Source organism: Amblyraja radiata, chromosome 13, assembly GCF_010909765.2.
Source record: "Amblyraja radiata isolate CabotCenter1 chromosome 13, sAmbRad1.1.pri, whole genome shotgun sequence".
Taxonomy (NCBI): domain Eukaryota; kingdom Metazoa; phylum Chordata; class Chondrichthyes; order Rajiformes; family Rajidae; genus Amblyraja; species Amblyraja radiata.
In genome coordinates, this window is record NC_045968.1 from 56,054,486 (window position 1) to 56,080,795 (window position 26,310).

Genomic DNA, 26,310 nt, shown 5'->3' on the forward strand with positions numbered 1-26,310 from the left:
GCGTCGATCCCAGGCAAGGGATCGCAGGCTCCGATGGTAAGTCCACAGCCCCGCGGTGGGGCTCAAAGTCAGTCTCGAGCAAGGCCGCCAGCTCCATGATGTTAGGCCGCAGAGCGACCGGAGATACGATCCGGAAAAAAAATATCACTTCTCCGGCAAGGTAAAAGATAGAAAAAAGTTTTCCCCCGACCCCCCCCCCCCCACCTAAAACAAACCAGAGAACATTAACACATACTCTTTAAAACACACTAAAAATAACAAAAAAGACCAAAGACAAACAGACTGTTGACGCAATTCCAACACATAGAAACACAAAAGGCTGCCGAGAGTGCAGGACTTAGCCCAGTCCATTACGGGCACAGCCCCCCACACCATCTAAGAAATCTAATACGAGGAGATCCTCAAGACAACGGCAACTTTCATCAAGGATCCCTACCATCCAGACCATACTCCATTTTCATTGCTAACATCGGGCAGGAATTACAGAAGTCCCACACCACCAGATTCAGGATCAGCTAGTTTTCTACAACCATCAGGTTCTTGAACCAATCTGCATTGCCCTAGTCCGACCTTGGCAATGGAGTACTATGGACAGTATCATGGACTTGCTTTCCTATTGTGCTCTACATGAATGTTTTCTTTTTAGCATAGTCTTTGTCTTTTCAGACGTAGAATTTAAGTGCAATTCAAACGTAATTTATGTTTTGGTGCGTCTAGGTCTATGTCTATGTTCCTGCGATGCTTTTGCAAGTGAGATTTTCATTGTAATTATACTCAACGTTAAATTAAACAAATTTAATTTATTTCTTTCAACCTGCCGAAATGTTGAACAAAGTATTTCTCGCTTTCAAGCTCGATTACGCCACTCCACTCATTGCCATTAAACGTCCTATTAAACCTATAAAAACTTAAACTCAACCAAATCTTTATCTATCTTGACATGTTTTCATCTGCCAATCAACTGATTTTTGACAAGCACACAAAAACTCAATTCCCCAACTGATGACTTTTTGGCTCTCATTCATTTCTCAACTTCAACCTTGCAGTGCCATTAAACGTCCGCCATTGCATGCTCTTCCATTATGTCCATTTAGAAATTAATTTGCTTCGCTGTTACTCGCCATCCTATGGCAAAGCCTCGGCCATCTTTGACCCATCCTCACAAAATCTTCCTCCAAATCTTTCCATATGTTCCCCTTTTCCCATCCGAAGCTTTCCTCAAAGCCAATCTTTGTGATCATAATTATTTCAACTTTGTTAACATTTCACCTTTTACCACCACATATTTTCTACCTTTGCAAAGGCATTCTACTATTTATGGACAGTTCCTTGTCAGGTGATTTTAAATATTGGAGATTGTGCGGATAGGTTGGAGATGAATAGAAGTGCACAAATTGATAAATTAAAATGCAGCAAGATCAATGCAAGTCACTTCGTTCTTTGAAGACTATTTGTAATAAATTGTCTGCACACATTCTACACTGCTGAAATCAAACTGTCACAAATGCCAAGTAGGACTTCCACAACACACACTGTGAAGCAGAACACAGGAAGTGAAGAGCATCATCACCAGTTCAACAATAATTGAACCAGAAGGATTGCACAAACATTCTGATGAAAATCCCAACTTCAGCAGCTGGACCACACTGCACATCTCTGCTACTGGGGCAGATTACATGGTGTTTATGAACAAAGGAGTTGAATCAGGTTATAGCTTCTCTCTTTACACAGTCCAGATGCAAACTACCAGGCAGAAAATAAACGGATTTGTTGTCTGCAGGAAATCTTGCAGCATCAAGAATATGTTTTTCATACAAAACAGCATGTGGTAGCAATAATCAAAATTAAGTCAACAGCAACTTTCCTACCATGACTGTAGCAGAGTAGGTACTCTTGACTGCAGGTGTATCGAAACAGGGGAAGAAAGATCTGTTACACACTGAGTGACCATGAGTGAAGAGGAATGGTTTGGAGTTTCCACTTGTTAATTCTGGATCCAGCCACCAGATCTGTGTGAAAGAAACATAAAACTTAATCACAGACCACTTTAATGTCTTTTCAGCACAAGTCATTTACTAAAACTCAAATTCATGCTTAAAAGAGTCAGAAACACACTAGATATTTGACAGTCGCTCCTCAAACCTGCTGCTGTTATTACGGAGAGTCGGCATGTCAAGTAGGACTCTCTCTAACTTCTACAGGTGCATAGTAGAGAGCATGCTGACCGGTTGCATTGTGGCTTGGTTCGGCAACTTGAGTGCCCAGGAGCGGAAAAGGCTACAAAAAGTTGTAAACACTGCCCAGTCCATCATCGGCTCTGATTTCCCTACCATCGAGGGGATCTATTGCAGTCGCTGCCTCAAAAAGGCTGGCAGCATCATCAAGGACCCACACCATCCTGGCCACACACTCAATTCTCCGCTATCTTCAGGTAGAAGGTACAGGAGCCTGAAGACTGCAACATCCAGGTTCAGAAATAGCTACTTCCCCACAGCCATCAGGCTATTAAACTCCTGAAACAAATCTCTGAACACTAATAGACCATTATCTGTTTATTTGCACTTTATCTGCTTATTTATTGATGTGTGTATATATTTATATAATGGTGTATGGACACACTGATATGATATGTTCTGTATTCGTGCCTACTATATTCCGTTGTGCTGATGCAAAGCAAGAATTTCATTGTCCTATCTGGGACATATGACATAAACTCTCTTGACTTGACTTGGTCTTGACTGTTCAGAGTCAGACCTGAAACCCATAATTTTATGTACGCATCAGTAGTATGATAGAGACCAAATGCTCAGCCAGACAGGCAGCATCTCTGGATAGAAGGAATGGGTGATGTTTCGGGTCGAGACCCTTTTTTCAGACTGGAAGATTTCAGTTACGCCAGCATTTTGTGTCTATCTTCAATGTAAACCAACATCTGCAGTTCCTTCCTACATACTAATCAGTCTTTTTCTGTTTGTGTGCTTTTCATTGTCATTTCTTTGTGCTGTTGCATCATTTTCTTTGCATCAATAATCAGCCAGTGGAAATAAGCTTACATGAAATGATGCTTTGAATGCCAGCAGCAGACACTATTAAGAGAGAACTGGTACTGTAACATATTGTCTGAAGTGAACAGTGATTCACGCTCTTTACCTCATCTTTAAACAAAACCAAAAGCATGAATAGCAGATGTCAAAGATTAATATTTTATATGACATTGGGAGATATACTTCAGTTGCAGGCACACAAACATCAGCTGTGACATGCTGGAAAACCTGAGTCAATAAAGTATACACCAAGAGAACTAAATTCTGAATTATATCTTTTCCTTTGCTCTACCCATTATACTCGAGTTCGACGATTGTATCTATGTATGGTATATATGATATATGATCTGTTTTACATGTAAAACAAAGCTTTCCACTGTACCCCGGTACATGAGAAATAATAAAGTTAAACCTATAAGCAATTAGTTCAAAATGAACAGGTGTTACCCTAGTAACAAGGTTAAATATCTAATTATTACACGGTCCAAATTAAAAGATAAATTCATATTTTGAAAAAGGGTTTCTAGTTAAATCCGCTACTATTCGTGAGTATGTTTCATGTTTCCTGCGAAGTTTAGTAGCATTAACTAAGGCAGATTTCTTACACCATCAACTTCCAATTATATTTTTGTTTAACATAGCAAATATGCTAAAAGCAATACAGACAGGAACAATCAAACAAAATATGGTACAACTATTTGTAAAGAATATCTTAGATTTTCCTGCAAGATACCAAGACATGCAATGGCTACTGCCATTAGTTCTCACTGTACCTGTCAAGAAGGCCAGAATTCACCCTTGAAAATAGAACTCCCATATTTTTTACTGCCTCGCAGCGCTGGAGACCTGGGTCCTGTGTGGAGTTTAGGGCCTGTCCCACTTACGCATTTTTTCGGTGACTTGCCGGCACCCGTCATAGTCGCAACCAGAAAAACGTACGACTACTTTGGGCGACTACTCACGACATAGTCGCGGGGTGACGCCTGTATGGTCGTGAGTAGTCGCCTAAAGAGTCGCCGAAAAAAAATCACGTAAGTGGGACAGGCCCTTTTGTATGTTCTCTCTGTGATCGTGTGGGTTTCCTCCCACATCCCAAAGACATGCGGGTTTGTAGGTTAATTGGCCTCTGTAAATTGCCACGGGTGTTTAGGGAGTTGGTGGGATATCATGGAACTAGTGTGAACGGGTGATCGATGGTTGGTGTGGACTCGGTGGGCCGAGTAGTCTGTTTCCATGCTGTATCTCTAAACAAAACTAAATGTTTAAATGGTGGCACAATGGTAGAGATGCTGCAGAGACCCAGGTTGAATCCTAACTATCTGTTTGCTGACACAATGTGCACACTGTCTGTACAAAGCTTGGACGTTCTCCCTCGGGACCGCGTGGGTCTTCTCTGGGTTCTCTGGTTTACTGCCACATTATAAAGATTTGCAGGTTTGTAAGTTAATTGGCTTCTATAAAATTGTCTCTAATGTATAGAACTAGTGTACAGGTGATCATTGGTCAGCATGGACTCGGTGGGGCGAAGGGCCTGTTTACACTCTGTATCTCAAAACTAAACTAAATTTCCCAGTATTTAGTGGGAGATTTGTCCACTGAACCTGCTTCAGGATAGAAACAGGACCCACCTACTTTGGTTTAGCTTTAACATGGTGCAGGTTAAGACTACACTAATTTAAATGGCAAGGACTCTCTACGAGGCAATTGTTTTACACACTTTTGATACATTGTGTTCATTTAAATTTAACGCAATCTTGTTGAAGTTTTCTATTGTTTTCAAGCATTTTGTTTTTAATTTTAATTGTGAGATTAATTTTTTGTGGGTTTTGAAAGTGTATGAAAGTCAGGTATATTGACAGTTCTGACAGCTGCTAAACGTGTGAGAAAGACTTGGCTCTCAAGGGATTTCTATGGACGTTGTGCCATTTAAAATTGAAAGAACTAATCACTATGGAGGTGTCTTAATTCTGGAATATGCCATCAAAAAATTAATTCCAGGTAAGTGTGGGCCAAATTATAAAATATGGTTACGTGGTTTAAAAAAATGAGGAGCACTTTTGTTACGCTTTAAAACAGAAATGTATCAAAGCAGGTAGGTCTTGTAGAATTGTCTCAGTTCCTCTCAAGAAGTTGTGAATGTGTGCTCCACCCACACCAGACAGCACCATTGGTGGTTGCATTATACATAAAGAACATTGGAGTTTGATAAAAACTAATAGCCCTGTCCCACAGTACGAGCTCATTCCAAGAACTCTCCCGAGTTTAAAAAAAATCAAACTCGGGGTAAGCACGGAGAATGAACGTAGCAGGTACGTCAGAGCTCGGGGACGTCTCTTAGCGGCTAGTAACGCTAACGGCAGGTAGTCGGGAAGACTCGCTAACGGCAGGTAAGCACGGTAAGACTTGTGAAGATTTTTCAACATGTTGAAAAATGTCCACGAGAGCCCCGAGTACTGACAAGTGGCCATTACCGTAAATCTCCGAGTTCGAATCAGGGCAAACTCGGGAGAGCTCTTGGAATGAACTCGTACCGTGGGACAGGGGTTTATGGCTGCAATTCAGAAACGTGTATATGCTTGAATGAGTGCGGAGTGTTATAACGTCAACCAAGTGCCTTGCTTAAAAAAGGTGTCATTGGGTGACTGACATTATTAACTACTCCAAGACAAGAAAATAAAGAATATCACACAAAAATGTTTTCAGCACAAGCCTATAATCGTAACAATTACTCAAAAGCAAGGATCGCTTTTGAGTATTTTTATCATTATCAACTTACAAAAAACTGGAATAAATTGAAATTTGAATTACTCCACTTTGTCAAGAAATAGACAATAGACAATAGGTGCAGGAGTAGGCTATTTGGCCCTTCGAGCCAGCACCGCCACTCAATGTGATCATGGCTGATCATCCCCAATCAGTACCCCGTTCCTGCCTTCTCCCCATATCCCCAAACTCCGCTATCTTTAAGAGCCCTATCTAGCTCTCTCTTGAAAGTATCCAGAGAACCGGCCTCCACCACCCACAGACTCACAACTCTCTGAAGCTCTTCTTGTACAAAGGAAAAACAGCGCAAATAAATCAAATGCAACATTTCTATCAAATAGATCAAATTTACTTTGATGGATAATTATGCCACATTACCAGAGACAAATTGTCTGATCTCACAATTTTCATCCTATTTGCCCCAGAAAAGTTACAGAATGTATACATTTGCAATGAATGAGTATAGTAACTACATGTGCAACTCCAGAAATTCCCAGTGTTAGCGATCATGTCTTGTAAATGCTTACATCAAATCTGAATTTAATAACAAAGTAAAGCCCATTTTCTGCAACCTGTCATTAATTATAATTCTACACAAAGTGGATCAATCTGTCACTGGGATCTGTTTCACCATTGAGTTAGGCCATGCGAAATGCATCTCTTCTTCATTTAGCCAACTGATTATGTATCAGGCAGCATGATTTCTGCTTTCTACCCTTAATTAAAACAGAAGGGTCACAATCTGAACACAGTGTGTAATCAATCAGCAGTTTATAATTATAATGATGATATCATTAGGAAGATTTATGCTATCAGTCCCCATCATAAACTTTATTCCCAAGACATCATCCCTCTCCAAGGCAACCACCTGAAAATTAAGAAGATTATCTGCAACCTTCATATCATATTTAGTCAGAGCTGAGTTTCTGTCTACATTTGTTAATTGTACAGGAAGGAACTGCAGATGCTGGTTTAAACTGAAGATTTAAATTAAAGTGTTTGGCAACCGGGAGATCAGGTTGGTCCAGGCGGACTGAGCGAACGTGTTCAGCGATATGATCGCCCAATCTATGTTTGGTCTCACTGCTGTATAACAGTCCACATCTTGAACAACGGATATTAGAGTAGGTATGTTGCAAAGCCTACCTGAAGCGTCGCTGAAAATCTGTCGCTGCGGGTGTGCGCGATTTTGGCGCCGTTTAGAGGGGGGCGGGTTTAAAACGCGATTTTCTCTAGGCTGTTCAAATCGAAGATGTTCAGCCTAGTTAATTATTAACGAAAAATCGCTGGAAGACCCCGTCGCAAAAGCTATTATTAGTTTTAAAGGCCTCGTATAATAGTTATAGTAGTTTAAAAATCAATCTCTAAACCCGCGACCACCAGCAACCGCAGGGTCTCATAAAGCAAATAACTGAAGGTAGGCTGCATATTTTTACATTAAAAAGGGCTTCTAAAGATCCATTTATACAAAGTTTAATATTGCGAGTAGCTCATTTTGGGCCCATTATATCCCGCAGTATTTTTCTCGGCATTTGAGGGCACAAATCTACCGCAATGTGAACGTTCTAAACCAGCGCGTTCCACAGGGACCCACTGGAAAGCTGATTTAAATGGGCATTTATTTACAGCAATTGAACACTAAATTCCTTCCATTTGGTCTATAAATTAATGTAAATGAGATTTAAAAATCATGTTTTATTGTGAATTATTTGTGAATATTATTTGGACATTTAGGCTATTTAAAAATGTTAATCATTTATTAAGAAATGGATAGATGTTTAGATCTAGTAATTGAAGTCTGAAATTAGCTACAATTAGGTAACTAACTAATTATATGCTTTAATTTCAGGTCATCCAAGTAAGACTATTTTATATTTCTTTCAGAATGCTTCAATGTATGATAACTGAAAATTTCATTCAGTTCTCTTAATTTTTAAGAAAGTTATGGGTTTTTGACTGTTCACGATCACAGCTTTTTTGTTATGTCCATAGAAAATCAATAGGGAACAAGATGCTCATTTCCCAGTATGAAAATGGCCATAACTTTTTAAATACTTGAGATATGAAAGTGAATTAGGTGTCAAATTAAACTTCTTTTTATGCTTTATCTGATGGGATAAATTACAGACTTGATTTTTTAAATCTCAAAATTTTGTAACATTGCTAATTAGAGTCCAACGCATACAGTAGATGAGGTTGGAGGCAAGTGAACCTCTGCCTAACCTGAAAGAACTGTCGAGGTCCCTAGACAGAGTCGATGGAGGAGGTATAGGGACAGGTGTTGCATCTCATGCGGTTTCAGGTGTACCTTCCATTTGCACATCCTCCACCCTCATCTACTGTATGCGTTGGACTCTTATACACCGGCGAGACCAAACGTAAACCGGGTGATTGTTTCGCGAACACCTTCGCTCAGACTGTCTGAACCTACCTAATCTCCCGGTTGCCAAACATTAATTCACCTTCCCATTCCCACAATGACCTTTCTGTACTGGGCCTCCTCCATTTTCAGAGTGAGGTTAAATGCAAATTGGAGGAACAGCATCTCATATTTTGCTTGGGCAGCTTACAACCCAGTGGTATGAATATGGATTTCTCCAACTTCAAGTAACCCCTGCATTCCCTCTCCCTCCATCTCTCCCCCACCTAAGTCAGACTAGCTTCAAAGTCGTCTTGTTGAGTCTCATTGTCTGTACTCATTCTCACCTAACAAACAGCTAACAATATCCTGTTTCCTTTATCATCATTACTTTTTTCCATATCTTTCATTCATTCGTTCTATATATCTCTACATCACCATCTATATCTATCGTTTTCTTCCCCCTCCCACCCCCCGAATCTGAAGAAGGGTCTCGACCCAAAACGTCACCCAAACGTCCATTTCTCCAGAGATGCTGTGTGAACTGCTGAGTTACTCCAGTTACTTGTGTCTATTTTTGTTAATTGTACACCAGAGGACTCCAATAAATTCCTTAAACAAGGAACTGCAGATGCTGGAATACAAAAAAAAGACACAAAGTGTGTCTCAGTGGATCAGGCAGCATCTCTGAAGAACATGGATGCGTGATGTTTTAGGTCTGAAGAAGAGTCCCGACCCAAAACATCACCTATCCATGTTCTCCCAAGATGCTGCCTGGCTCTGGCACTTTGTGTCTTTTTTCCCCCCAGTGAATCCCTTATTCTACTTTTAATAAACTTGAGATCACCCAAAACTGTCATGGTCACATCATTCCGTTCATCTATCACCTACATTGGCTCCTAGTTAAGTAACACTCCTTTTTTTCAAATTCTTCCATGCTCTTGGCCATCCGAACTCCAATCTCCTTCAAATATAACGCTCCAAAATAATTCTGCTCAGAATTTAATCAGCCCACTATTGGCAGTCTTCCACTCAGTAATTTCCTCTCTGACCTTGTTACCACTTTGTTCCACTTTTTTTTCCCTTTAAGATTGTCATTTTTCCCAAAGCTGCATTTTCTAACTTCCATTTGTATGATAAATGTTATGGCACAGTAGGAGTCTGATTTAGCCCTTGTGTGCCTTCCCCCATAACCCTGCTAATTATTTTCCTGGTGCTAATCCAATTTCCTTTCCGTAGCTTTAACTGACTGTTTCCATCATCAGCCTGCCAAAGATCTCCATAATCAATGATGGCAGACAATGGATGGTGTCTGCTTGTATTTTAACAAAGTATATGATAAAGTTCCCAAGGTAGGCTGATTGAAAAGAGTAAGATGCACAGGATTTACCGTAACTTGGTCATATGGATTCAGAGATAGACACAAAAAGCTGGAGTAATTCAGTGGGCCAGGCAGCATCTCTGGAGAGAAGGAGTGGTTGACGTTTCGGGTCGAGACCTTTCTTCAGACTCGGTCTCGACCAGAAACGTCACCCATTCCTTCTCTCCAGAGATGCTGCCTGTCCCGTTGAATTACTCCAGCTTTTTGTGTCTATCTTTGGTTTAAACCAGCATCTGCAGTTCTTTCTTACACACATGGTTTCAGATGTTGTTTCTAACAGACAATAGAGGGTTTTGATAGAAGAAAGTTATTATCGCTGGAGGTCTGTGACCAGTGGAATTCCGCAAACATCTGTGCTGGGATTTCTGTTGTATGTGATGTATATGAATGACTTGCATGTAAATATAGGTGAGTTAGTTTGTACGTTTGCAGATGACACCAAGGTTGCTGAAGTTGTGGACAATAAGGAAGGCTGTCAAAGTATACAGTGGGATATAGATCAAATGCCAAAATGGACAGACTTGGTAGACTTTAATCTGAGCAAGTGTAAGGTATTGCACTTCGAGAGGTTGAATGTTCGGGGAAGGTACAAGTTTGATGGTTAGACCCTTAATAGCACTGATATGCAGAAAGATCTTGGGTTCCAGGTCCATAACTCCCTGGAAGTAGCCACACACATAGATAGTGTTAAAGAGCCTTGTGGTACGCTCAAGGCACAAGGAACTGCAGATACTGGATGAAATCTTGAGTAAAACACAAGTGTTGGAGTAGCTCAGTGGATCAGGCAGCGTTTTACCCAAGAACATGGACAAGCAACATTTCAGATCGGGATTCTTCTTAAACTGATTTTAGTAGGAGGGAGAAAGTTGGAAAAGAGGAGGGGCAGTCAAGTGATACAGTGGTACAGTGGATACAGGCGAGGGGGGCATAATTGGCAGATGGGTGGACAAAGGCGAAGAAGAGAGAAATGTAAAGCTAGAGGAAGGGATATGTGGAAGAGTCAGGCTGGGAGGGTTAAGAGGAGCAGATCGCGGGAAAAATGAGTGCGTACCTGGGTGGGGTGAGGAGGGGGGGGGAGGAAACAGGAAAGAGAGGGGGAAAAAAAGGGAGGTGCTACCTAAAATTGGAGAATTCAATGGTCATACTGTTAGGTTATAAGCTACCCAAGCAGAACATGAGGTGCTGTTCTTCCAGCTAGCATGTGGCCTCATTCTGGCAATAGATGAGGTCCAGGACAGAAAGGTCAAGATGAGAATTTGAAGGGGGGTTATAATGGTTAGCACCCAGAAGATCCAGCAAGCCTCCGTGGACCAAACGCAAGTGTTCGACAACACAGTCGCCTAATTTACGCTTCATTTCGACAATGTAAAGGAGGCCACATCAGGAACACCTGAGCAGGCATATGTGAACCTCTGCCTCATCTGGAACGACTGATGGGGTCCCTGGATGGATGCGAGGGAGGAGGTATAAGGACTGATGTCACATCTCCTGTGGTTGCCGGGGAAGTAACTGGGAACGAGGGGGTTGAATGGAAAAGGATAATGAACCAAGGAGATGCAGAGGGATTGATCTCTGCCGAAAGTGGAAAGGGGTGAGAGTGGGAAGATGTGACTGGTGGTGGGATCACGTTGAAGGTGGTGAAAATGTCGGAGAATGATGTGTCGGATGCAGAGGCTGGGGGAATGTGAGGACCTGGGGAACTCTATCCACGTTCTGTCTAGGGGCAGCAAGACCAGGAGCTGAAATGTAGTATACAAAGGCGACACGAATGGGAGGTCCAACTACAACGACGGTGGCAAAACCATGTTCACTGGTGAAAGAGGACCGGAGACAGAGAAATTGAGAGTGGGATGGTGTCCTTGAAGAGGCAGGTGGGAGGAGATGTAGTTCAGATACCTGTGGGAATCAGTGGTTTATAGTTTAGTCTAGGATGGAGACGAAGAGATCAAGAAAAGCCATTGAATATAAGAGTTAGGAAGACATGATTCGACTCAAAAATACTTTGGTTAGATTGCATTTAGAGTATTGCATCCAGTTTTGGCTGCCCATGAGGAGATGAGGAGAGCGCGCTAGAAGAGGTTTGCTAGAAAGCTGTCTGGATTAGGGGATATAAATTAAAAGGAGAGAATGGACACACGGATTGTTTTCTCCAGAATGTCAGAGTTTGAGGGGAGACCTGATAGAAGTAACTACAATTATGAGTGGCATAGATAGGATAGACAGACAGAATCTTTTTCCCAGGATGGAAAGGTCAAAGACTAGAGGGGAAATGTTTAAGGTAAAAGGGGCAATGTTTAATGGAGATGTGCAGGGCAAGTTTTTTTTCACAGGTACCTGGAACACACAGCCAGAGATGGTTGTGGTGGTAGATACGATAATGATATTTAGGAAGCTTTTAGATTGGCACATGGATATGCAGGGAATGGAGTGATATGGATCATATGCAAGCATTAGGTTATCTTGGCATCGTGTTTATCACACATATTGTGGGCCAAAGAGCCTATTCTTGTGCTGTACTTTTCTATAAGCGCTTCAAATATAATAGTAATTTTCCTCTCTGACCTTTCACCAAACACCTTGCATTTGTGCCTCTTTGTCCGCGGATAATTAGCTGATGGGAATATCTTCTCTGTACAGTTATCCTATCAGAACCCATGTACTTCCTCTGTAGCTGTAACACTAGATTCTGGCTTCTGCCTATTTTCTCTATTGCGCTGGTACACAAAAAAGCTGGAGAAACTCAGTGGGTGCAGCAGTATCTATGGAGCGAAGGAAATAGGCAACGTTTCGGGCCGAAACCCTTCTTCAGACTGATAGGGGGTGGCGGGGAGAAGGAAGGAAAAAGGAGGAGGAGGAGCCCGAGGGCTGGGGGATGGGAGGAGACAGCCCGAGGGCTAAGGAAGGGGAGGAGACAACAAGGGCTAACAAAATTGGGAGAATTCAATGTTCAAGCCCGCAGGCTGCAGACTCCCCAAGCGGAATATAAGGTGCTGTTCCTCCAATTTCCGGTGTTGCTCGCTCTGGCCATGGAGGAGACCCAGGACAGAGAGGTCGGATTCGGAGTGGGAGGGGGAGTTGAAGTGCTGAGCCACCGGGAGGTCAGGTAGGTTCTTGCGGACCGAGCGGAGGTGTTCGGCGAAACGATCGCCCAACCTCCGCTTGGTCTCACCGATGTAGATCAGCTGACATCTAGAGCAGCGGATGCAGTAGATGAGGTTGGAGGAGATACAGGTGAACCTCTGTCGCACCTGGAACGGCTGCTTGGGTCCTTGAATGGAGTCGAGGGGGGAGGTAAAGGGACAGGTGTTGCATTTCTTGCGGTTGCAACGGAAAGTGCCCGGGGAGGGGGTGGTACGGGAGGGAAGGGAAGAATTGACAAGGGAGTTACGGAGGGAGCGGTCTTTGCGGAAGGCAGACATAGGGGGAGATGGGAAGATGTGGCGAGTGGTGGGGTCACGTTGGAGGTGGCGAAAATGACGGAGGATTATTTGTTGTATGTGACGGCTGGTGGGGTGAAAGGTGAGGACTAGGGGGACTCTGCCCTTGTTGCGAGTGCGGGGATGGGGAGAGAGAGCAGTGTTGCGGGGTATGGGAGAGACCCTGGTGCGAGCCTCATCTATGGTAGAGGAGGGGAACCCCCGTTCCCTGAAGAATGAGGACATTTCAGATGCCCTGGTGTGGAACACCTCATCCTGGGAGCAGATGCGGCGTAGGCGGAGGAATTGGGAGTAGGGGATGGAGTCCTTACAGGAAGCAGGGTGGGAAGAAGTGTAGTCCAGATAGCCATGGGAGTCAGTGGGTTTATAGTGGATGTCGGTCAGAAGTCTATAACCTGCGATGGAGATCGTGAGGTCAAGGAATGGTAGGGAAGTGTCGGAAATAGTCCAGGTGTATTTGAATGCCGGATGGAAGTTGGTGGTGAAGTGGATGAAGTCAGTCAGTTGTGTGTGGGTGCAGGAGGTGGCACCAAAGCAGTCGTTGATTTAACGGAGGTAGAGGTCGGGGATGGGGCCCTAGTACGTATTGAACAAGGATTCTCTATTGTGCTTCCTGATGAACTGTATGATTTGCCAGGATAGCATTAAATTATAGTTTATCTCTGTCTCAGCGCAATAAACGAATGAACCATCATGATCCTGTGCACATTATCAGATCTCCTCTCAACTTTCTTTACTCCAACTAGACGATCACCACCCTCTCCTGCCTCACCTTCCTAAATTAAATCCGTCATCCCAGCAAACATTTTTATTCATCTTTTCTGCATCATTTCTGGGACTTCCATATCGTGTAGTCACCAGAATTACCCCTGCTGTGATCTAACTAGTGATGTGAAGGTTTGACATTGTTGTTCTTCTTGCCTTATGTGGAGCAAAATAAGTTAAGGAAAATGTACAATCAAATCATACGTCAAAAATTAATCTCAGGGCAGCTGGAATATAAAGGGGAGGAAGTTAAATCTGAAGAATGGTCCCAACCCGAAACGCTGCCTATCTATGTTCTCCAGAGAAGCTGCCTGACCCACTGAGTTACTCCAGCACTTTGTGTCCTTTTGTGTAAACCAACATCTGCAGTTTCTTGTTTCTAAGATCTATTTCATTTGGGTTGAGCCTTGTCAGGCCCCACGTGAAATTTCACATTTTCCGTATTAAAACCATGGAGTAAGTGGGTACAATGCAGATTCATCAAAATAATGGATATAATGGAAGAGAGGTATTTACAATGCTATAAGAATTAGACAGGATGTATATTGAACAAAAAATGTTCTCTAGAGCAAATGACAGGGTAATCTATATTACTAAAAGTCTGATCTTGACCACTTCCTGTTGTTCTGTATATTGATTTTAGAAAAATCGCTGTCACTTATGGCTGTGATTTGTGGCCATCTTACTCAGAGTCCCCCTCCGCTGCGCAGGACAAGAGGATTTTTCCCATCGATGAAAAATAAAAGAGTTATTAGTGTTTAAAAAATGTTAAGGTTCTCTCTCCTGAAGGCCACGCCCCTTCCGGAGGGACTATAAAACTCAGAAGCGTTGAGTGCCTCAGTCAGTCTCTGCAAGATGGGGGAGTGAGAGGGTCACGTCTCTCAGTCTGAACTGTGAATAACACTGAACACATGCCTACTAAACTGTGAGCGGTTTTACTGAACTGTCAGTGTGCACAATGTGGTTTGAAAATATAGCTTGGAAATGCTAAAGCTGTGTTGCCTTTGGTTTGGAAATGCTAAAGCTGTGTTTCCTTTGGTTTGGAAATGCTAAAGCTGTGTTGCCTTTGGTTTTCGAAATGCTAAAGCTGTGTTGCCTTTGGTTTTCGAAATGCTAAAGCTGTGTTGCCTAATTAAAGTTGCCTGGCCTAATTAAAGTTGCCTTGCCTAATTAAAGTTGCCTTGCCTTTTATATAATTAAAAGTCTGATCTTGACCACTTCCTGTTTGCGCTTTATATTGATTTTAGAAAAAACGCTACCACGTACGGCTGTGATTTTTGGCCATCTTACTCAGAGTCCCCATCCGCTCATCAGGTGCCGAGGATTTTTCCCATCGATGAAAAATAAATGAGTTATTAGTGTTTAAAAAATATGTGATTCTCTCTCCTGTCAATCACACCATTATAGTCCCTCCCCCCCCCTTCTGGTGGGAGGGGGGGAGGGACTATAAAACCCAGAAGTGTGGGCGTGGCTCAGCCTCTGCAAGATGGAGGAGGGGGAGGTCACGACTCGCTGTCTTTAGTGGCCTTGCACCCTGCTTGAAATGGTATGAAACTGCACTTGAATTTGGTGGCCTTGCACCCCGTTTGAAATGGAATTTCAAGGAATAGCCGTGAGTCAACTGCCAGCCCACCAGCCGTGAGTGAGAGAGCTGCCAGCACAACAGGCTTGAGCGACTGAGCCTCCAGCCCAAGAATCCATTTGCCCCACAATGTCCATTCTAGCCCTCTGGAAACCAGTCCCTTCAGCCCACAACACCCATACTAGCGCTCCAGAAAGCCCCCCCACTGGCCACCAATATTGGAATTGGTGGAGAGGTGGAATATTGCGTTGGGGGACCAGCCCTCCCGTGTGATGCTGGGACCCAACGGGTCCCACTTAGTCTAGTGTATTTTAAAATTAGAGATAGACCAATGAAGAACAAAATTTGGGACCCCTTACTCACGCAAAGACTAACAAATTGGAATCCTTTCTATAACCCCGAGACAAGACCAGCATATGACGATATTAGAAGCTTTTGTCCAAGATTTGTTGCTAGGTTAGAATAACCAGAAAATGAATCAAAGTTGGGCAAACAGAATTCAAGCAGAAATACACTGATATACTAATAAAGCAGGTTCGAGGGGCAGTCCATTCCCCTACTCTAGTTATTTCAAGAATTTGAATAGAATTGTTTGTCAGTGTTGTTGCACGGCAAGACTCACACATGGAGCTCAGTGTATTATAAATTAGCACAATTGAGCCATGAAGGGGAGTTGGATAGTAGGCAGTTTGATTGGTTGTATTTCAATTTTAATATCAAACTAGTTTTCTAGGATGGTTAGTGAAGTAGGGAAGAGATGTCCATAGGATATCCTGATACAGGTGGGAACATTTTGAGTAATAGTCAATTTTCCCACCGCACTTAGTCAGAGCTTCTGGGTGTGGACTTCATGCTCCCCACAGTACAACACATCAGAATGAGGCCTCTAGTCTGGAAATATTACAATTAAAAGTGTTTTATTTAAGTCAATAGTTCAGATCGATTTCCAGTTTCAACATAATAAAATTCAAAGACAGAATTACTTTAGGATCACAAGAACCAAAGAAATATAATCAATAGACCATTTCCCCCCCTTCCACCTGCTCCACTATTCAATAAGGATTGCTGGTCTTTTATCTCAGCCATACTGCTATATTTCTAACTATATTCTCTCACTATCCAAAAACAGTAGAGCGCTGACACACTCATTGTGGATTTTTTTTAATGCACTTTCTTTGTACTTTAGCATAAAGTGTTAGTTGAACATGCAAATTCATCTTCACCAGGGGAATTTTGTTGTTGTCAAAAGCTTCAGAAGTTACCCATATTTAGATCTTTAAAAGTGTGATGTGAAGACAGCCTAATAAACTGGCCAAAATATTAAAAGGAATGCTAGGTTTTAGACACTGGATACAAAAGACAAATGCAAAAGGCATACACATCACTGATGAAGCAACAGATATAACCGCAAACATTTTGGGCATCGTGTTAGAAAATAAGGCAAGGCCTTACACATAGAACAAAAGGGAATTACTACAATGATACCAAGCCTACAAAACAAAAGAAACTGGGTTATTCCACTAGAATAGAGAAAGTTAAAAGGAGATTCAGTACAGATATTCAAAGTTGAGTAAAGAAAGACAATGTTCATCAACCAGGGGATAAAGGAGGGATTATAAATGGTATCATGCATAGGGCATGCAATCCCTGTAGCAGAATTGATAATAGCTGTCAAAGTAGATGTGGGTAAGGGTCTTCCAGGTTAAAAATAAAAAAGGAACTTTTCAAAAAGCTGACTGCAAGTGCGGCAGGCCCAGGGGTGCATATGGAAGAGTGCCCATTGGTCAGCATTGATGAGTAGGACCAAATGGTTTGTTTCAATGTTCCCAGGCTAAATAATTTTGCTCTTTCGTTGATGTAGCAAATTATGTTACTGAATAGCTGTAAAACTTATGAATTTGTGTTCTGACATAATTTAAAAATTACACCCAGCTATAAAACAAAGTGCCATCATTATGAAATATTAATGCTGCTGATAAAATATAATTGTATTCCCTCATGAAGTACTCCATCACGACGCAAATGTGTTTTTTAATTTATATAAAGGTAAATAATGGTTATAACTTGAAGAAAGATTATTTATTCTTTTCTGTTTGTTTTCAAATGTCAGTTGATGTTGCAAGTGCTACTACAGAAATGAATCTTCATAAGACTTATCTGCTTATTTATTGATGTGTATATATATTTATATAATGGTGTATGGACACACTGATATGATATGTTCTGTATTCGTGCCTACTATATTCCGTTGTGCTGATGCAAAGCAAGAATTTCATTGTCCTATCAGGGACATATGACAATAAACTCTCTCGACTCTTGACTTGACTGGGTATCGCACACTTGCCAAACTATAGAACTCAATAATGTGATAACATTGTACCGCAAGACATATTTTGGCATCCCGAGTTAATGTAACAAGTCATGCAAAAAGCAAGACAAGTTCCAGGCACAATTATACCTCATAGATAATATCTTAAAAGTTTTGTAAAAAATTGTCTTAGTACTAATTTTCCGTATTTTGGATGGGGTTTGGTGAAATTTGTTGCCACATCTCCAGAGTGTGAACGATAAGCAGTTATTTTTGTCCCTTTGGAGACTGGCTGGTGCTGGCTTGTTGAACAACCTGGTGTAAAGTGTAAAGTGTGCGCCTGGGGAAGTTGTGCACTGACTTACCGCCGGCCCGTCCGCCGTCGTGTACTTGATGATGATCTGGAAGTTGGTGTGCGCTTTGATGGCAGCCGGCAGCGTTATGACCAGCGACGAGCCATAGTCGGTGAAGGGGTCGAGCCTGTGGATGAGCGGCCAGCTGTTGTGCGCCGAGTTACACGAGCACTTGGCGCTGACGGAGCGGATGAGCAGCGACTGGTGGGAGTCGAGGACCAGGCTCCGTGTGGCGGGCTCCAGGCTCACCAGGTCCAGCACCTCCACCGCCTCGATCTGCCGCCGCACGAAGTTCACCTCCAGCTCCAGGTGCAAGTGCCGCAGCTCGAAATGCTGGAAGTTGGAGGAGGACGCGATGTCCACGGGGCAGGGGGGTCCACGGGGCCGGCTCCGCTCCTCGCTCTTACTCGAGCCCGTCACAACTTTGCGGCAGCAACAGAAAGTTGGCCGCTCGAAGGCAGCAGCCATGGTCCCTCCCGGAGAGAACAACAAGCAGAGAGAGGGAAGGAGGGAGGGAGACACCGGCGGGGGAGAGGAGTGTGTGGGGGGGGGAGGGAGAGCCGCCCCCGGCGCCGCTAACACACAACTCTGCAAAAATGGCGTCGGCGCCTCCACTACGTGAAATCCATCAGATCACCGAGTCCCGGAGACAAAGAGCGGCGGCAGCGACAGCGAGAGACGAGGAGAGGAGACGAGGAGATCCAAGGGGCGCTGCACCGAGTCCCGGCCCCACTAAAACAGGAAGTAAAGGGCAAGGCTGCAGCTGGCAGGGCAACCTCTAGAGGGCAGCAGCGGCGGCGGGACCTCACACTCCTCTAGTGGTGGCAGAGGGGCAATGGGCAGGGAGGGGGGTGGAGGGCAATGGGCAAGGCCAGTAACAGGGAGAGGGCAATGGGGAGAGGGGTGGGGGGGGTACCAGGGGCAGGGGTACCAGTGATGGGTGGGGGGCAATTGGCAAGGCCAGGGGGGCAGGGTGGGGGACACCAGTGATGGGTGAAGGGCAATGGGGGCAAGGCCAATGACAGGGAGAGAGTGGAGGAGAGCAATGGGACAGGGAGGAGGTCACCAGTGACCAGGAGCAATGAGAGGAGGAGGGCAACGGGGAAGAGCAGGGAGAAGTGAAGAGGGCAACAGTGAGCGAAGGGAGGCGGGCAATGGGGCAAGACCAGTGACCAGGATCAGAGAATCGCAAGGAGGGCAAGGGAGATAATGTTATCACAATAATGGGTTCTATAGCTTGGCAAGTGTGCGATACCAGAAGCCCAGTGATGGAGGTGGGAGGAGGACAATAGGGAAGACCCGTCGCCATGTCCTGGGAGAGGCGAGGAAGGAAATGGTGCAAGGCCAGTGATCAGAACGAGGCAAGGAGGGAAATAGAACAATACCAATGAACAGGAGCACAAAGAGGAATGGCAGGCAGCTGGGTGATTGTGTGTGGCTTTGAACCATTCTTTATATACATTATTTTTCAACATTCTATAAGTATTCTGTAACATTTTATGAGCCATTAAATCTCCAATGCGCCAATGCTATTGAAATCTGGAAAGAAAAGGGATGTTCAAACAATCAATGGATTACAAAATGTTGTTAACTTTAATTTAAGGACTCTTGCTTGGAATGTTTAACGACTGCATGTTCTATTTTGTCTTAATCCAGAGATATCAGGATCAGTAACAACGTCTCCTCACTGGAGACACAAGAAACTATTTTCTGCACAAGATTCCAGTATCTGCAAAGTGCTGAAGGAACTCAGCCGATCAGGCAGCATCTGCAAAGGGAATGGACAGACGTTTCGGGTTGGGGCCCTTCTTCAGACTGATGGAGCAGGTGTGGGGTGGGGGGGAGAAGCTGGAGAAGCGAGAGATGGGGGGACGGCAAAACCTGGCAAGTGATTGGCACATCCTGGTGAGGAGGAGATTGGCAGATGGGTGGAGTAAGTGTCAAAGGCTAAAGATAAAAAGGGGTGTCAGTTAAGGAAAGAAAGGAGGAATGAAATGTAAAGCATGAGGAAAGGATATGATGGAGGCTTTTTCTTTTCAGTCATATAGAATTTATGATTTTGTGTGTAGTCTGAGTCTGCTGCGAGTCGGTGCTGCTGCGAGATTTTCATTGTACCTGTACCTCACTGTACATACTTAAGCATGATAATAAACTCAACAGTAAATAATCATATCAATTTGCATAAAACAAACATAACATAACGTACATGCAGAGCAGAACATAAGAAATATAGCCATAACCATATCTGAAAATTAAAATTGATTCTTTTATCGATGTAATTTCTATCAGGTGGGTCTGTCCATCTGAGTTTCCAGACAATGCCAGATCCACATCCATTAGATTCATTAAATATATTTTCTGGTTGAAGTCTTGGAGGAAGGCCACTATACTTATTCATATTACTGCATTATTGGTTTATCAGTGTGACAGTACAAATTCATAAATGCCAGTGGTATTCACCAAGTGAAGTAGGGAGCCCACAATTAAATCAAGAGCACTTTATGCTGCACTGATGACTGGACTGAATATTTTCACTGCATCCTAAAAATAGGAAATGTCTGCATCCTAAAGCATGTCAGTATTTTGAACAGTGGGTCAGGCAGCACCCCTTGAGGACATGGGACGGGTGATGTTCCGAGTGGGGACCTTTCTTCAGATTGGTTGTGGTGGAGAGGAGAAAGCTGGAAGAGGAGAAAGGCAGGACAAAGCTTAGCTAGTAATAGGTAGAGGGAGGAAGGTGTGAGGTTGCTAGGCAGATGGTTGGCCAAAGGCCAGAGATGAAAAGACAAAAGCTAAAATAAGGATAGAAGTGTGAATTGTGAAGCCAGTGGAGGGAATATAAATGGAGGGAGAAACAGGTGCACGTCCAGGTGGGGCATAGGGAACAGCGGGTGATGGGAGAAGGGGAGGTTTGTAGGCAAGTTAAATAAAATTGGCGAATTCAATGCTCATACCATTAGGTTGTAAGCCACCCAAACGGAACATGAGGTGTTGTTCCTCCAGTTTCCATGTGGGCTCACTCTGACAATGATGGAGGCCTGGGACAGTTTGGGAGGGGGAGTTAAAATGGTTAGCACCCAGTAGATCCCGTAGGCCTTGTCGGAACGAGCGCAAGTGTTCGGCAAAATTATTGCCTAGTCTACCCTTAGTCTCGTCAATGAACAGGAAGCCGCATCAGGAACATTGGATGCAGTTGATAAGGTTAGAAGATGTGTACATGAACCTCTGACTTATTTGGAAAACCTGCTGGGGTTGTTGGATGAGAGTGAGGGGGCAGGTGTCCCATCTCTAGTGGCTTCAGGGGAATGTTACAGGGGAAGGGGTGGTTTGGGTGAAAAAGGAAAAGTAGACCAAGGTGTTGAGGGACGGCCTTTGCTGAACACGGAAAGGGGTGGGGGATGGGAAGATGTGACTGTTGATAGGATCACTTTGGAGGTGATGGAAATGTCACATGGCGTGAAGACTGATGGGGTAAAGGCGATCTCTATCCTTGTTGCAACGGGGGTCGGGGGAGCCACAGCAGACTTGTCTTTTCATCCATGACTTTTGCTCAGTCATCTGCCTTTCAATCCCTCCCCCCCCCCCCCATATTCTGTATCCACCTATGACTTGCCAGGCATTGTCCTGCCTCTCTTCTCTTCAAGCTTTCTTACCCCCCCCCCCCCCATCATGAGCCTGCAGAAGGTTCCCAACTCAAAACATAATTTAACCATGTTTTCCAGAGATGCTGCCTAACCCAGAGTTTCTTCAGCACTTTGTGTCTATTCTTGTAAATCAGCATCTGCAGTTTCTTGTATTTTCATGAAGTGAAGCCAATCCCATTGGAACAATTAAAATTGTTGCCAGTACCCCAGGAATCCTATGTCTCATCCTGTGCCAATTTACACGTGACCTTGATGGCAATCTAGGGACAACTATCTTTAGGATTTTGCTCCTTAGCACGATCCTTCTCCCCACCAGTGATGTCCTTCACTCTGCTATTGAGTAGGCAACAAACTTTGGGCTCATACTTGTTGCTGCAAAGAACTCTATCCTCCTGTCTATATTGGCCATCCACACCACCATTTTCTTTTTTATGCACCTTCTCCTGAATAGCCTGAATCACAGTGCATTTGATGGCCCATTTGATGAAGAAAGACTGGATTCATAGGAAGAAAGACTGGATAGACTCGGCTTGTACTCGCTAGAATTTAGAAGATTGAGGGGGGATCTTATAGAAACTTACAAAATTCTTAAGGGGTTGGACAGGCTAGATGCAGGAAGATTGTTCCCGATGTTGGGGAAGTCCAGAACAAGGGGTCACAGTTTAAGGATAAAGGGGAAGTCTTTTAGGACCGAGATGAGAAAAACATTTTTCACACAGATAGTGGTGAATCTGTGGAATTCTCTGCCACAGAAGGTAGTTGTGGCCAGTTCATTGGCTATATTTAAGAGAGAGTTAGATGTGGCCCTTGTGGCTAAAGGGATCAGGGGTTATGGAGAGAAGGCACACTCCAGAAGTGGCGGCGCTGTGATACGGCTGCAGCTCACCTGCAGTCTGTCTGTTTTTACTTTTTTGTGTTGTTTTTTTTTGTCAAGTTTAGTAAATTTTTTGGTTATTAGGTGGTGTTATGTGTGTGGGGGTGAAACAGGGCTTTCTGTCTCTCCCTTCGGGGGAATGCCACTTTTTTGTCGTATCCCCCTTCTCTTCCCCCGTATGCGCTGAGGCCTAATGGCGGAGCTGGCGGCCTCCAACCTGCGACCGACCTCGAGGGTCCGTAGGTAGAGCCAGCCAGGACTCACCAACGCGAGGCTGGCCGTCTTCGAGCTGTGGTGACTTCTGGGCAGCGGCACGACTCGGCGCTCCGGTGAGGGCGGACGGCGCGGGGCTGAGACACTCCCGTGCGGGTGGCACGGCTACCGGCTGTAAGGCGCTCCCGTGTGAGCGGCCTGGGTCCCGGCTGGAAGGCGCTCCCGTGGGGGCAGCCCGGTGCGGGGCTGAGACGCTGCCGTGTGGGTGGCCTGGCTACTGGCTGGAAGGCGCTCCGGTGAGGGCGGACCGGCTCCCGGCTGGAAGGCGCTCCCGTGGGGGCAGCCCGGTGCGGGGCTGAGACGCTGCCGTGTGGGTGGCCCGATGCGGGGCAGAGACGGTGCTCCGGCGGCTGAGGCGGCGTTCTGGCGGCGGCGACCTGGAGCTCCCGTTGCAACAGCTGCGTCCGCTGGACTGGAGGGCGGCAGCTTCGACCACCCCCGGGCCGCGGAGCTTGAACCGCGGGACTGATACCATCGCCCGGTGGGGTATCGCCTCGGCGCAGAGGGAGAAGAGGAGGGAAGAGACAGTAACTCTAAGACGTTTGCCTCCATCACAGTGAGGAGGTGTTTGGTGAACTCACTGTGGTGGATGTTAATTTGTGTTTATTGTGTTATTATTACATGTATGGCTGCAGGCAACAGCATTTCGTTCAGACCGAAAGGTCTGAATGACAATAAAGGAAATCTAATCTAATCTAATCTAATCTACAGGATACCGAGTTGGATGATCAGCCATGATAATATTGAATGGCGGTGCAGGCTCGAAGGGCCGAATGGCCTACTCCTGCACTTATTTTCTATGTTTCTATTCTTCTTACAACCTTTGTTCATGTAATTCAGAAAACAAATGACTTATACCCATTGGGTTTGCATCACACTATCTTGAGTTCTCACATGTTTTTGTAGTTTGTTTAAGCAGAAAATAAGGCCATATTTGTGATTCCCCACTGAAACAATCAAAATCTGCAGAGACTTTCTTTTCCCCTCACATTCCCAGCCCTTGCAATGAGAGCCGAAACGCTGGCTTGCTGATTAATTTCAATTTTCTGTAGGCCTGGAGTGGAATGTTTTTGGAGTGTTTTCCTCAGTTATGTGCAATATTGATCATTCCTATCAAGATGAATATTTTGGCAAACATGTTTTCACCAAATTTCACATATCCTGCAAGTATAGAGATGTTGACAGACATATCTAACAGATTCAAATCTTGCATGTTTAATGACAAGCTCTTGCATTAAAGGAATCGCTTTCACAAAGCCAACATTGCTGATCTACCTATTGCACTGGTGTTTGCACAACTATAATAATGAACACTGATTATTTGTGCAAGATTAATAATAACCAAGATGAAAGAAAGACTTCCTTTCAGTTTTATTATCCACTCTTAATACAAGTATTGTAGAAGTCTTATTGGCAATATTTATTGAGGCACAATAAATCTAAAAGGTATTAGGCGGAAAATAGTTTATTTATATTTAAAGATTTGACAAGGCATGTTTGCTTAGTTTGCAAAATCATGCTAAGGCTCTGACAAATACATGCAACAATAGTCTGGACAGGTAAAACAAGCTTCTATGGCATCAGGAATTACCACTTTCATGTGGACTTCAGAAAGTAACTTTTTACTCACTGTACAAATTGACAATAATTGGCAACAGTGCAAACCATACAGTAAAATGCACGTTGAACCTGAGGTATATTTTTACTCAATAACAAAAACTCAAAGAAACTAGTGCCATTCTAAAATCAGAATTCTATTAAATATATCCATTCAATACCATTACCCAAGCAACACTCAATGCTGTATGGATAAAACAGTCATGTATTTTAATCTGTTGATTTATGAATAGATGCACTCTTTATTCTATAGAAATATAGCTTGACATCAACAACTGTCTCACAGTTAAATAGCAGACTGATACAGTGCAAAACTGTACAGGATAGAATATAAAATAAAGCACAATATTAATAGTGCAAAAATAGAATACAAAGTAAAGTACAGCATGTAGTATGCATTTCAAATATTCTATGTACTGATTTATAGATCTGTAATGTGTAAAGCTTGACTATAGGCATATGGAACAATAGAATATCTAAGGCTCTCTGAACCCTACAAGTGCATTTAAAGTTAAGATAATTAACTCCATATGTTGTGAAAATATGAAAGGTGGTTTGACAGAGCCGCTAGAAGCACTCCGAATGTACATGGATGGTGCAAGGTGCTGTAAAACAACTGAGGTTGCATTGTCCCTGGATAGAGAAATGGAGGCAACTGCCACAGTTATCAAGTACTTGATTCTGGAGAAATTCCTGTAGATTGTATTAGCCCTTTACAGCAACTTTATTTTCAGCAGCGGCAAATATTGCACAAAATCTTGAGTTCTCATTGGCAAGAAGTACAGACGGCTTATCAAACTCCAGAACCTGAAAGAGAACAAATACTACTTTATTAAATTATGACTTGACACTAAAATATGCTCACAAACTGTATGTATTCCCTTCATAACTCAATTCTCTCTTAAACTTAAACAAAAAGAATAAATGTAGCTGTGTAGGAAAGAACTGCAGATGCTGGTTTAAATCAAAAGTCGACACAAAATGCTGGAGTAACTCAGCGGGACAAACAGCATTTTTGGAAAGAAGGAATGGGTGACGTTTCGGGTTGAGACCCTTCTTCAGACTGATGTCGGGAATGGGCGGTACAGAGATAAAATGTAGTCAGAGACAGTAAGACTGGTGGGAGAACTGGGAAGGGGATGGAGAGAGGGAAAGCAAGGACCACCTGATTCTAGAGAAGTCAATGTTCATACCGCTGGGGTGTAAGCTACCCAAGCAAAATATGAGGTGCTGTTCCTCCAATTTACGCTGGGCTTCACTCTGACAATGGAGGAGGCCCAGGACAGAAAGGTCAGATTGGGAATGGGAGGGGGAAGTTAAAGTGCTGAGCAACCAGGAAATCAGGTAGGTTTAGGCGGACTTAGTGGACGTGTTCAGAGAAACGATCGCCGAGCCTGCGCTTGGTCTCGCCGATATGCAAGAGTTGACACCTGAAACAGCGGATACAGTAGATGAGGTTGGAGGAGGTGCAAGTGAACCTCTGCCTCACCTGAAGACTGTCGGGATCCTTGGACGAAGTCGAGGAGGGAGGTAAAGGGACAGGTGTTGCATCTCCTGCGGTTGCTAGCGAAAGTACCTGGGGAGAGGGTGGTTTGGGTGGGAAGCGACAAGTTGACCAGGGAGTTGCGGAGGGAACGGTCTCTGCAGAAAGGGGTGGAGATGAGAAGATATGGCCAGAAGTGGGATCCCGTTGGAGTGGCAAAAATGTCGGAGGATTATATGCTGTATGCGACGGCTGATAGGGTGGAAGGTGACAAGGAGGACTCTGTCCTTGTTACGAATAGAGGGAGGGGGAGCAAGAGCGAAGCTATGGGATATTGAGGAGACCCGAGTGAGAGCCTCATCTATAATAGAAGAGGGGAACACCCGTTCCCTAAAGAATAAGGACATCTCCGATGACCTGGTATGGG

General features: G+C 43.9%; 2 protein-coding genes across 9 annotated transcripts in view; both read right to left on the reverse strand.

Annotated features, from left to right (window-relative positions):
- rnpepl1 (arginyl aminopeptidase like 1) overlaps nucleotides 1-18,776 on the reverse strand; it is a 66,453-nt gene extending 47,677 nt beyond the window's left edge. Inside the window, exons 1-2 of one of the 2 annotated variants that reach the window (XM_033032135.1) lie at nucleotides 18,005-18,776; nucleotides 1,869-2,009 (exon numbers count right to left, since the gene is read on the reverse strand). In XM_033032135.1, coding sequence (XP_032888026.1) covers nucleotides 1,869-2,009; nucleotides 18,005-18,460 — 597 coding nt within the window. In that variant the 5' untranslated portion in view covers nucleotides 18,461-18,776. The remainder of the gene's footprint in view (nucleotides 1-1,868; nucleotides 2,010-18,004) is intronic. The other variant, XM_033032136.1, reaches the window with a different exon arrangement.
- Nucleotides 18,777-24,232: 5,456 nt separating this feature from the next.
- Nucleotides 24,233-26,310, reverse strand: part of abcc5 (ATP binding cassette subfamily C member 5) — a 103,849-nt gene continuing 101,771 nt past the window's right edge. For all 7 annotated transcript variants that reach the window (XM_033032140.1, XM_033032138.1, XM_033032141.1 and 4 more), the window contains one exon: nucleotides 24,233-25,207. In XM_033032140.1, coding sequence (XP_032888031.1) covers nucleotides 25,106-25,207 — 102 coding nt within the window. In that variant the 3' untranslated portion in view covers nucleotides 24,233-25,105. The remainder of the gene's footprint in view (nucleotides 25,208-26,310) is intronic.